The 12,000-nt window shown below is 60.7% G+C and overlaps 1 protein-coding gene across 8 annotated transcripts in view; it reads left to right on the forward strand.

Moving 5' to 3' along the window:
* Positions 1–12,000, forward strand: part of LOC140915480 (hexokinase-2) — a 96,227-nt gene that overhangs the window by 48,616 nt on the left and 35,611 nt on the right. For 7 of the 8 annotated variants that reach the window (XM_073355116.1, XM_073355115.1, XM_073355120.1 and 4 more), the window contains 4 exons: positions 2,740–2,818; positions 4,090–4,210; positions 4,606–4,669; positions 5,740–5,782. In XM_073355116.1, the coding sequence (XP_073211217.1) occupies positions 2,740–2,818; positions 4,090–4,210; positions 4,606–4,669; positions 5,740–5,782 (307 nt within the window). Of the gene's footprint in view, positions 1–2,739; positions 2,819–4,089; positions 4,211–4,605; positions 4,670–5,739; positions 5,783–6,993; positions 10,974–12,000 lie in introns of those variants that run through there. The other variant, XM_073355129.2, reaches the window with a different exon arrangement.

The following is a 12,000-nucleotide window of genomic DNA, read 5'->3' on the forward strand; positions in this document are numbered from 1 at the left end:
AGGCAGGAGGTACCCGTACCCGGCTGTCCTGACACGGAGCTGATAGAGACAAGTCCATTCTCAGACGTGCTCTGCATTGCAGAACATTTCGGATTTCACAAGAGAGTGGCATGGCCTGGGAGAGATTACGAGGCTCCTAGTGTGCTGGGGCAGGGCTCCGTCTTTGGGGTGAGCCCAGTTCCCCAGAGGTGCTCTCTTTCTTGAGGGTCTCTTCTGAAAGGCCTCTCTAGGGATCGAGATGGAGGGGGTGAGCAATGGCGCTCTTGTTCAGCGTTTGAAACCGTAGCTAGCAAGCGGGCTCGTGTGCGTGTGATGGAGTCGATCAGCAATGCTGGCCATGTTTCTCCATTACTCCTGCTGCTCTCGGCAGCACAGCTGGGTCTTCCCGTGTGAGCCCAAAGATTTCTAACAGGCCTGTCGCGCCAGATGGGCTCTCTGCTTTTGGAAAAAATAGAACTGATTAACACCTGAGCAAGTGCACACGGCGTCCTGAGACGGCGTTAAAGGAATATTAACAGCACCACCCCCATGGAGAGAGCGGCTCTCGCCATGCTGCAAACACCCCTGAGTCAGGAGGTCTCTGGGAGGCCTCAGGAATCGGTGCCAGGACACGGCTAGGCCACTGGTTCACACCCAGTCCAGGCTAAGGGTGAACAAAGGAGTCCCTGCTGGGGGCTGCTCGTGGGCTGTTGCCCAGTGGTTCATTTCTCCACCACTCCCAGGAGGCTGCCGGGCTGCATGTTGTGTGATGCGAAAGGCAGTGGCTAGCTCTAGTCACTGACTGGCCTCCTGGGCCAGCCACCAATTCTGCGGGTTCTCTCCATTCTGCACAAGCACGGAGCTCTGTGATAACAGACATTAGCAAACAGTAACAGGTGGACGGTACCTGTATCCTGGAGTCAGGCCTTTCTCCTCAGGAGCCTCGCTAATCCCAGAAGCTCCGATGCCAGGCTGTTAAACAGCTCTCATGCACTTTGTCCTGTAGCCAGGTTGCCCGGGTGTACTTACAGCAACATCTGTTTGTGAGCTGGAAACTCAAACATCCCTACCGGAGCCAGATGAGATATCGAAACACTCCCTGAGGAGCTTAGCGGGTGGCATGTCAGCAGGAATCTGCTGAGAGCAATTCAACCAATAGAGACAAACCTGTCGAAATTCTTCCTACAGATGCCTGGAGAGCAGGTCTGCGGCGCTGCTTGTTGGCTCCACTCATCAGAACGCTAGTCTGGAATGACTGCAGCAGCTACTGGCAATCTGGTGGGGGAAGCCCTTTCCTTTGCCAGCGCCTACAGAGTGCTTTCCCCTGAGATCTCACAGCATATGACAGTGGGGGTCGGTACCCCTCCCACATTTCACACATGGGGAAACCGAGGCACAGAGCGAGGCAGTGACTTGAGATTTACTGTGTGTGTCAGGGAGTCTGACCCAGCCATCCCAGCTCTTACCCAGGGGAGGGAACTGGAACTTTCTTGGAAGCGAGTCACAGCCCTGGTGGGAGGGGCTCACCGGACCCACCCTCTGACCAGTCAGCTCTTCTGTCTACCCGGTCCTTGATGTGGGTAAACAGGGGAGCAGTGCAGCAGCTGGCTTTATCAGGTCGTAGGCCGTTGTTCCATTTCACCGGAACTTCAGTTAAACCACAAACTTGACCCGAAGCCCCTTCCCAGGGGGCTGGTGGAAGCCTCCTGACAGGGCCACTGGTTGGCTTCAGGAAGGGTAGCAAACTCCCAGTTAACTCCTATCCAGCTTCTCATCCACTGTAATCCCCATGTCCTTTTCTGCAGAACTGCCGCTTAGCCAGTCGGTCCCCAGCCTGTAGCGGTGCATGGGATTCTTCCGTCCTAAGTGCAGGACTCTGCACTTGTCCTTGTTGAACCTCATTAGATTACTTTTGGCCCAATCCTCCAATTTGTCTAGGTCACTCTGGACCCTATCCCTACCCTCCAGCATATCTACCTTTCCCCCCAGTTTAGTGTCATCTGCAAACTTGCTGAGGGTGCAATCCATCCCATCATCCAGATCTTTAATGTCGTTCATACTTGGCCATTCGCCTAACCATTCTGAAATATTGGGTACAGTCCCAGCCATCTTCCGTCACCATGCCCAAATCCTGTTCATACTTCTGAGCACAGGCTCACCATGAGGGCAGCCACAAACCACAAGCTCCATGTTTGCTCAAAAAGCAGTAAAGAGGCCCACTTACTTCCATGCCACTTAGCCCTGCTGCTCCCACTTCTCCAGGTGGCCCACGAGAACCCTGAATTCATTGGGGGAGAAAAACACAACTGACATTAGCTTCAGGTGAATCAGAGGAAAGATAGTCTGATGGAGCTAAGCTGTTCTCAGTGGTGGAAGATGGCAGAACAAGGAGCAATGGTCTCAAGTTGCAGTGGGGGAGGTCTAGGTTGGATATTAGGAAACACTATTTTACTAGGAGGGTGGTGAAGCCCTGGAATGGGTTACCTAGGGAGGTGGTGGAATCTCCATCCTTAAAGGTTTTTAAGGCCCGACTTGACCCTGGCAGGACCAGTCTGAGTTGTCCAGTTGCCGATTTTGCAGAAGGGAAGACTCTGCCCATTGGCATCCCAGTGCCCCTTTTGTCTTTCCCATTCCGCTGCTGCCGGGCGGCACCGGAGTTTGAAACACGTCCCACCCCAGGTGCTTTCCAAGCCCTCGAATGCTGTCAGGGAGGGAGAAGCCACCCAGCAACTGGGTAACTCTTTCTGTTTGTGTCTTAAGCGCTCACTCAGCGACAGAGAGAAACAAGAAGTAGAGCTGGCAGAGGCAGAGATGTCCCGACCCCCATAGACTTTGACAAGTAAGTTGGTATGCTGACTTCTTAGAGCTTGTTTCTGTGCAGCCCGTCCCCCAGCCCATGTCTCTATTCCTGCCTGTTTCCTTGCAGCAACTTCCCCATAATCTGTGTTCTTCCCTTGGGGCTCATCACTGTGGTATCTAAGCCCCTTGATGGTATCTGGGTGTCCTCAGACAAGCACAAAAGAAATCTGTTTCTTTTCATACTCTCAATTCCATTCAGTTGATTTCAGCCAGCTCGCTGTGCCGTTTGGAAGCGTGGAGGGGTATCAGGTGGGCCAGTGCAGGCAGTGTGCTGAGTGCAGGAGCCCCGTGGAAGGGAGAGGGTAGATGGGAAGGCTGACAGGATGGCACCTGGACTGATGAGCTTAATTCACTTAGACTTCCAGAGTTGCAGTGGTTTTGCTGAATCTCTCCCTGTGCAGCTCCACTTCCTCCCTCCCACACAGAGACTCCGAAGAGAGGGTCTGACAGTGCCGTCCCTGCCGGGGAAGCCATTCCGCCGTTACAAACAGTGGATGGCAACATCACGAATGGAATTAGGCTAATTACAGAGAGGACAGCTTCTGTTTAGACACATCATCTGGTAATCAGCACTGCCTGGAAAGAAAGCATCAGAGAAGAACCCACTGCGTAGAGTGTGCTGGGGGCTCTCCTTGCACATACTGGAGAGCGTGGGGCCCCTCACTTCCCTCGGGTAACCGAGACACCTCTGCTGAACAGCGATTGCTGTTTCCACTGCTCTGTCCCCAGTTATCGCCGGCCAGCCCAGATGGGCACGGCCGCTGACTGGCACAGGCCTCCAGAGTACTACCTGTGCTCAGTCCTGCGGACTGTGAAGTAGGGAGAGGGAAGAGAGACTTGGGCTGCTAATCGGACAAGATCAGCCAGCCCGAGGAACATGGCTCTCTGCTTTAACACGCTGGGTTTGCTTCTCCAGCAACATGTAACTCCCTTGTGCATGCCCTGAACTCTTCATTTCTACAGTTTGACAGGGTGTTTTATGGCTGAGCCATCAGCTGAGCTGATTTCATTACCATCCCACTGCTGCAGCCGCAGGGGACAGAGAAACAGACAGGGGAAACGGCTGATCACTCTGTTGTTTTGACTGGCATCGGGCTGGCTTTATGGGCGATCCCACTGAGCCAATGCTGCTCCACAGACGTGCCTCATCAGTGGAATGGCCTGGAGAAGTAAAACGCCACGGTGGGCGTAAGTGACAGCCCAGCTGCAGAGTGAATCGTAATGCACTGCTCTGCTTCCCTTGCCCGGCAGGTGTGAGAAGTGCTACCTTTGTAAGGCCCGGGTGCCGCTGGCAGAGTATCCAAGGCATGTGGACAGCTGCCTGCAGACTGCGAGGGACGCTCAGGGAAACCGGAGGCTGCGCAGTGCCAAGGTGAGGGTGGAGTCCAGCCTCATTCCAAGGCCCGGGGGGATTTGTTCTGCATCGGCTTTGCTGCTTGGCCTCCAGCGTGAGCGAGCATGTGATTGGCTGGGTGGATCTGGCTCTGCCCATGGCGGGGTCACCTATTGCCTTGTTACAAGAGCATCAGCGCACTCCAAGTGTGGGGGGAGGGCTGGGCCCGTCCTGCTGCACCCCAATCAGGCCAGTTCCTGGGTGACCACAGGTGGAATTGCTGGGAGGGAGGCACAGGCAGGGGGACAGGACTGTGAAAGGGAGCCCAGGCCATCTGCCACGGTCCCTGGGAGAGGCTGGGCAGGGCAGGCTGGGAACGGAGGGGGGCCCTCCCTGGCAGCCCCATGATGGCTCTGTGTTCTTCTTTGTCACAGGACGTTGGGCGGAGTGAAGGCAGACTCCTCAGCATGCTGGAGATGTCCGAGTGCAAGTCTGCAGGTGGGGCCATCACATCTCCAAAGCACACGCACCCTCACCCCCACTCACACTGTGGGGCCCGGGCTGTTCGACACAGCGTTGCTAGCCACGGGGGAGTAACCCGGCGCTGCCCCAGTATCAGCTGGCTCTGATCCCCCCCAAGGGGAGCTGGCTGTTGGCAAGCCATGGGGGAAAGGCCTGGGCCTGTATCTCTCCCCATATGCTCTGGGAACCCCACTGATCTCAGGGCAAGTGCTCCTGCAGGGGGCTCCCCTCTGCTAGGCAGTTGCTGACCCCTACAGCCCATCACCTCTCTTAGCACGGACAGAGCCTGGGGCCACGGACCAGAGCAGGCGGGGCAGAGGGACCCCAACCCAAGTGCTTACTGGAGCTCTGAGCCCATTGGTAACAAGGGGTCTCGGCCCCTCAGCCTGACCCAGTGGGCAGTGGCTGATTTCACCTGCTGCGCAGGCTCCCAGGGACCCGTGTGCAGGCTCTGTTGGAGCTGGCTGTGCCCTGCAGTACGCCCATGCCCCATGTCACCCGAAACGTGCTCCTGGCCTGGAGTGGAAGAGAGCTGGCAGCTGGAGGTGGGGGCAGGCTGTCTAGCCAGCCTAGGGTCTGTGGGGTGCAGTGGCCAGGCTCATCCCTAAGCAGATGGAGCGCTTGGGGTGGGAAAAGCCTCCCCAGCCCTGCTGCTGATGTGAAGCGGGGGCTCCATGCTCCTGGCTTGTCCCCATGTTGGGCTCTGGGGCCGATCCCCAGAACAGACGTGGCCCAGTCCCTAGGCATGCTAGTGAGCATTGTGCTCCGAGAGTCAGCCCCGCTGCAACCCGGCATCGCTGCTCAGTGCGGGGGACGGCGCAACCAGGCGTCTGGAAGTGAGATTCATTAGGGCTGTGTGTCTCCCAAGCATGCCCTGGGATGCAGCCTGCCTGCAGCCCGGGCTGCTCCTGCTAGCGAAGTGCAGTCGGCTGGTGTCACGGTCCCCTGCCCCACATGCAGGCATGTTGCCGCGGTCAGCAGTGCTGCTGGCCCCCAGAGACAGAGCTGCTGCGTCTATGTGAGGCTCTGCTGTGTTCTCATTGCAGATGCTGATGCTGGGGCCATGCTGGCAGCAGGAGGAGACCCGAGGTCAGCCGGGGCTTTGTGAACTGCAGGTTTTCTTCTCCCTGCTCTGCCCCGCCCTGGCAGCGTGGTGTCGCTGGCCGTTCTGGGCAGCGGTGCCCGGCACTGGCTGTGACTGTGTGCTGTTAATGCAGAGCCCACGGAATGAGCAGGGCAGAGAGAGCAGAGCTGGGGCCCTGAGCCCCCTTCTCGCGGCTCCTCTTGGTGCCCTGCTTCCACCAGCCCCTCAGCCACTGGGACAGGCCACTTTGCCTCTGGCTCAGCCTCAGTGCCAGCTTCCCACTTCATTCCCCAGACCTTGTCCCTTCCTTCCTGGATGCCAGGCTGCTGTGGGAGCCGGGGTCTTTGCTTCTCTCCCTTGAGAGCTCCTTGCCCAGGCTTGTCATCTCCTGCTGTCAGCAGTTTAGCCAGGGCTCCTGGGGAGTCATGCTCAGGGCTCCTTGCAGCTGGCCAGGCTCGGTGCTGGCCGAGGACAAGCTGGCTGGAGCCTGTGGCCAGCTGACCTGTTTGGAGGCTTTGCTGCAGAGCAGCTGCTCCCTGGCCCCTTTGAGGGCAGGGCGGCCCAGCTGGCAGAGTGGGGCTGGGGATGGGGTGTAGCAGGCAGGAGTCTGGGCAGGCAAATCCTGCAAGGAAGAGGGGTCGTTCTCCACTTGGGGAAGGGCAGGTGGAGGCTGGTTCAGGGATAGGGGAGCTTGGTTTGGGGATATCCTGGGCTGCTAGACTAGAGGACTGCCCAGCCCACTTCTGGGGCTCATCCCGGGCCCTTCAGCGAGCACCCAGGCCAACTGTGCAGGGGCGCATCGGGCAGCTCCTCCTTTCCAGCTGCTGACAGGAGCAACACCAGCCAGTGTTCGGGCCTGGAAAGGAGGCGGGCAGAGCAGCTTGCGGCGTGAATGGGAGGCTTGGCGGCCGGGCCTAGATGCAGCTCAGTGGTGGTGGCTTCTTGCCTGGTTTGGCATTTATCTCTTCATTCCCTCCTCATCTCCATCAGGCACACCCCGTCGGGGGCTGAGGAGGAAGCTGGGTGCAGCCTGGCCCGGGAGAGCCCCCTTCCACACCTGGCTTTCAGTGACTTGCCCATTCCACCCTATGTGTCCGCTCCCGAAGCCGCAGGCTACGCGGGGGGCTTCCAGCAGCAGGTGGCCTGCAGCCAGCAGCAGAACAAGGGCAGCCGGAGGAGGAGGAGGAAATTCTGAGGCTTGAGCCATGGAGAAGGGACCTCGGGAGACCCACAGCGAAGGGGCAGCAGGGCCGTAGCCTCTGCTGGCCTTGTGCAGTGAGAGCCCCGGGCAGAGCCCCTGCCTGCGGCCAGGCAGTGTGACGTGCTTGTGGGCCAGACTGGGAGCCGTGGGGCGGAGACTTGCTGTGGGGCGCTCTCCAGCCAGACACTGACACACATTTATGGGTGTGTTTATGGAATGGCAGCGACCCGGAGGAGCATTCGGTGTCTTTCTTTGGGGCCAGGGCAGGGAAGAGCAGCGTGGGATGCCCCAGTGACTAGAAATCTTGGTGCCCAGCGCTGGCCTGGGGCCACCCCAAAGGCTCTTGTACACAGCAGCCCTGCAGGACACAGTGCTGTCCCTACCCTGGCCGAGCGTGGGGCTGGGCTGTGCACGGGGCCAGCAGAGGATCCCAGCCATGGCTTTGGGTTCTCCTGAAAGCAGGAGGGTTTCCAGAGGCGGGGGTGGGGGTGCCGGGGCGCTGGCATTAGCTGTGCACCCAGTTGCTTGTTACATGAGGCTCTGGTGCCCTTTGATCCTCTCCTGCTCCAAAGCCCAGCGTGCTTCCTGGAGGCCCTGCAGGCTCCGTGGGGACTGCGGGGAGCTGGGAGAGCCCCTCCAAGCCCAGGAAATGCCAGAGCTTCAGAAATGCAGGGTGTGTGATGTGGCTGGCCCAGCCCTCCCGAGTCCCATGGCATCTGCTCAGGCATCCTGTACGGAGGCAGTAAGCCAGGGAGCTGGGTGCTGGTTGGGACAGGCATGGTCCCAGGAGTGGCTGCTGTCTGGGAATCAGGTGTGTGCTGAGAACTCTGCTGGTTTACAGACACTGACTGGCATGGCAGCCGATGGGCACAGACTGGCACAGCAGCCAGCAGGCACACCTCTGCTCCCCGCCCTACATTCAGCGGAGACTGCCAAGCTCAGAGGTGTGGGCTGGGCCAATGAACTGCTGCCCCAGCCCCTGGGGCTCCTCGCCCCGAGGCCCAGCTGTGCTCAGGAAGTGACCCGGAGGAAGGTGTGGCCCATGCTGGCCTTACCAAGGGCTAAAGGGAATGAACTGCTGGGCAGAGGGCAGGAGCCGCCCGGCTGCATGACCAGTGGGCAAGGGAGAGGGAGCGATTCGGGGCCCTCTGTAGGGGAGAATCCAACTGAAGTGAGCTGGGTTTGTCCTGCCCCAAAAGCTGGAGCTGGGGTTTGCCCTGAATGGCTGGCCCGAGGGATGCTGCCCATTCCCCAGGGTGTGTGCTCTTCCCGAGGTGCCTGAGCTTTCTGCTGTACCCCAGGCCAGCTGCCCTGCCCTCCTTGCAGAGCCAATGCAGGCAGCCAGCCCAGCCCAGCCCTGCCCATCACCTGGCTGGCCAGGTTGAGCATGTGGCTTTGGGCCCAGTGCTGGGGAGCAGCTGGTCCCCTGGTGCCCTTGACAGATGCCACCTTCTGACTCTGCTGTTGGTTTCCCCCACAACTCCCCTCTGCCATGCCCACATCTCCACCCCCAGCCTCTCCCCAGACTGTGGGGAAGCCACTGCCATGTCTTGCCTGCCCTCTGAGTGGCACAAGGCCCATGCCCCAGGGGAGGCACCATCAGGCTGGGCAGGGAGCTCGAGCTCCAGGCTCCATTGCAATGTGTGGAAGGGGGCTGGCTGGGGGGAATGGGACTGACTGGAAGGCAGGGCCCCTGGGCCATGCACCCACCCCATCCCGGCAGCCCCTCAAGGCCGGGGAGCAAAAGCCAGACTGCCGTGACAGCCACTGGGAAACGTGGCTGGGAGCCTGGGCAAAGCTGGTGCTTTCTCTCCCCTGTTCAATTGCTTGCAGCAAGCACAGAGGGGGGCGGGCTGGGGGAAGTCCCAATCCCCCTCCGCCCCCCCCCCCCCCCGGCAGGCACTCTGCGCAGTGGCAGCAAGGCTGGGGCGTGGAGCAGAACGTGGTCCCTGTGAGGCTGTTGTCAGCTCTTGGCCGTGCTGGCTTCTGCCCCAGGACGGCTGCTGCCCCTCACCCGGGCTTTCAGGTTTCTGGCAAGAGCCCCAGCTGCTGGCACGGGTGGCCCCAGGCAGTGTACGCATGGTAGCCAGGGCCCAGCTTTGGCCTGGGGCCATGCCAGAGCCCCCCCAAGCCCGGGCCAGAGCTCTTCCTCAGGGTTCTCCACCCGCGGCAGCCCAGCCCCCCACTGTTGCTGGCTGAGGCCCCTGAGTTGCTGGAGCAGGGGTGGGGGTTCTGTGTCCCTGCCCCGTGCCCCCTGGTTCCGTCAGCTCCAGCAGAAATTCTGGGAAGGGGGTGACACCACATCTAGTCCCTGGGCCCCGGCTAATGGGGACCCTGGCAGTGGCTCTGGAGTCCTGGACCCGGGAGCACGCTGCGGGAGGATGGAGCATGTGCGACCTGGAGGCAGCCAGTGTCCCTGCCCCTGGCACCAATCCCATGGATCTGGTGTCCCAGTCCTAGCACATGGTCTCTCCCTGCCCCCCCAGGCAGTGTCGGGGGCCGGTGGCGCCGCTCCCCGGTGCCTGGGCAATGGAAAAGGGCAGATTATAGCGTGTTAAGCCCGGGGTGGGTCACCCCCCACACCAGCTGCTGCAGTTGGCTCTGGAGTAGGGGCAGCCTCGGGCTGGCTCTCCGCGTCTCAGCTGGCCAAGGAGGGGAGCTCAGCCTCCTGGTCTCGTCCATCCTCTGCTGTGACCAGAAGCCGATTAGGGGTTTGTGGGGCCCTAGGCAGAGCAAGTGGGGGTCCCACCCCACCCCTTCCACTTATGGTTCTCCCTGTCCTCCTCCTGCCCCCCATCCCAGCCCTCCTGCCAGGGGGCTGGGCCGGGGCGTGGGGGCACCCAATTGTCTGGGGCCCCTGGGCATGGGCCCTGATGGCCCAGTGGCTAATCCGTCACTGGCTGCGATGGCTGCCAAGGGCCAGGGATACACCCCCTTCCCTGACTCACCCCACACACCCCCAGGGGGCAGGCCCACAGATTCCGCTTGGCAGGCTCTGGCTTCGTGTGCCAGCTCCCCCCAGCGGCAAGTGCTGGCAGAGCCAGGGCAGGCCCACATGGCTGGGTAGTGCCCCCAGCTCATTAATCCCACCGGGCCTGGGCCACTGCCCAGCCAATCCCTGGCCAGGCCAGGAACCAGAGCCATGCCCAGGGCCTGGAGGGGCTCGGCGTCTGAAAGGCCAGCACGGGCCTTTCCCCCGGGCTGTCACCTCCTGGAGCCGGCTCTTGGGGATGCTGTGGGTCCCAGCTGGGGCCAGCTCTGCTTCAGCCTCAGCAGCGACCATCCCCAGCCCTGCTCCCACTGCCGGGGGAGGCAGCTGGTTCCCAGGGTTTGTTCCCAGCGGCAGTCTGGCTTCCCTCCCTGCTCGGCTGGCCTGGGGCAGACCTGAGCCAATGTCTCCCAGTGGGACAATCCCCTTCCGCTCTGTGGGGCACAGCCAGTGACCCCTTGTCTGTGGAGTGACTGCAGGGCCCCAGCCCAGCGGGGGCCAGGCTCAGCCCTTGCAGTGGGGGGGTGCAGCTATGTGAGGTCCTGTGACACAGCAGGGAGTGGGGCAGATTGACCTGGGGATGTTGCAGGGGAGTTTCATTGGGGAGGGGAGCCTTCCGTTGGGGGAAGACACCTGAGCCAGGAGGGGGGTTGGGGCCAGGTGACACCTGCCCAGGAAACTGGACAAAGGCAGGAGGAGAAGCTGGGGGGAGGCTGGGGGAGATGACTGGAGGGGTTTCCAGTTTTGGGGAGTTGGCTGGGGAAGAGGAGGGAGTCCCAAGGCTGGGGTCTAATCTCCCTGCCCCCCAGAAGGGCCTGACTAAGGGATCCTGTTTATGCCTGCAAGCTCTGGGTTGGATTGTGTTCCTGTCGTCTCTAATAAACCTTCTGTTCTCCTGGCTGGCTGAGAGTCACGGTGAATCGCAGGAAGTGGGGGTGCAGGGCCCTGACTCCCCCTCACACCATGACAACTGGTGGTAGCGGTGGGATCTACGGCACTGCCTGCAGTAAGTGACTGGGGAGCAGTAAACGAAGGGGGATTGACAGGGACCAGGCATGCTGAAGCTTCAGAGGGAAGCGGTTTCGGGGGGTGGAGGAGCTATGGTTAACCCCAGGGAGTGGTGACCTGGAGAAGGGCTGGCACACTGGGGGGTCCTGGAAGCCGTGGGGAGCTGAGAGCACCCAGGCCTGCGAGTGGCCAGCAGGGAGATGTACGCTAAGTGCCTTATGAGCCACCTGGTGGAGGGGGCTGCGCACTGGGAGGCTCACCAAAGAGCAGCTGGTTGCCCAGCTGGAGGAGGAGGATCACTCGGATGACCCGATCCCTGTCTCTGAGGGAAGCCGCCCAGCAGAGGCAGCGTGGGCCCCACTGCCTGACCTGGCTGGGAGGGGTCAGACGGCTGCCGAGGGCATCCCGAGACCCCTCCTAACTATGCCTGGGGAGGAGCCCACTGAATACCGAGGGTACCCTGATCCTGGCAGCCAGCCAGGGATCCTCCCAGCAGAGCTCCCCATCCTTGGAGCAGAGGGGGCTGGAATGGGAGAGGGAGATAAAACTGAGAGAGCTAGAGGATCACGAAAGCAGCAACAGCATGAGCTGGAGCTGGCCAGGCTGAGGAGCAGCGAGCCTCCGGCTGCAGTGAGTGAGGGGGGACCAAGACTGCACCGAGCTTTGATAAGTGCGTCCTGGCCCAGCGTAAGGAGGGGGAGGACACAGATCAGTGCTTCTCAAGCTATCTGTTGTGGGGGCTGGCATTTTTCCCCAATGTGCGCACAGACTGGCAGCCGATGGCTCGCAGACCGGCACCGGTCCGCAGACCACCACTTTGAGTAGTGCTGACATAGATGACTTCCTGACGGCCTTTGAGAACGCCTGCAAGCCGCACAGGTTGCCCCTGCTGACAGGCTCTGGTTTCTCACCCCCCTACTGCACCCCAAGCAATGTCGATGTACAGCCAAATGGAAGGGGCAGAGAAAAGGGACTATGAACTATTCAAAAAGACCCTGCTACACGAGTTTGGGCTGACTCCCGAG

This window comes from Lepidochelys kempii, chromosome 8 (assembly GCF_965140285.1).
Source record: "Lepidochelys kempii isolate rLepKem1 chromosome 8, rLepKem1.hap1, whole genome shotgun sequence".
In the NCBI taxonomy this organism is placed as follows: domain Eukaryota; kingdom Metazoa; phylum Chordata; order Testudines; family Cheloniidae; genus Lepidochelys; species Lepidochelys kempii.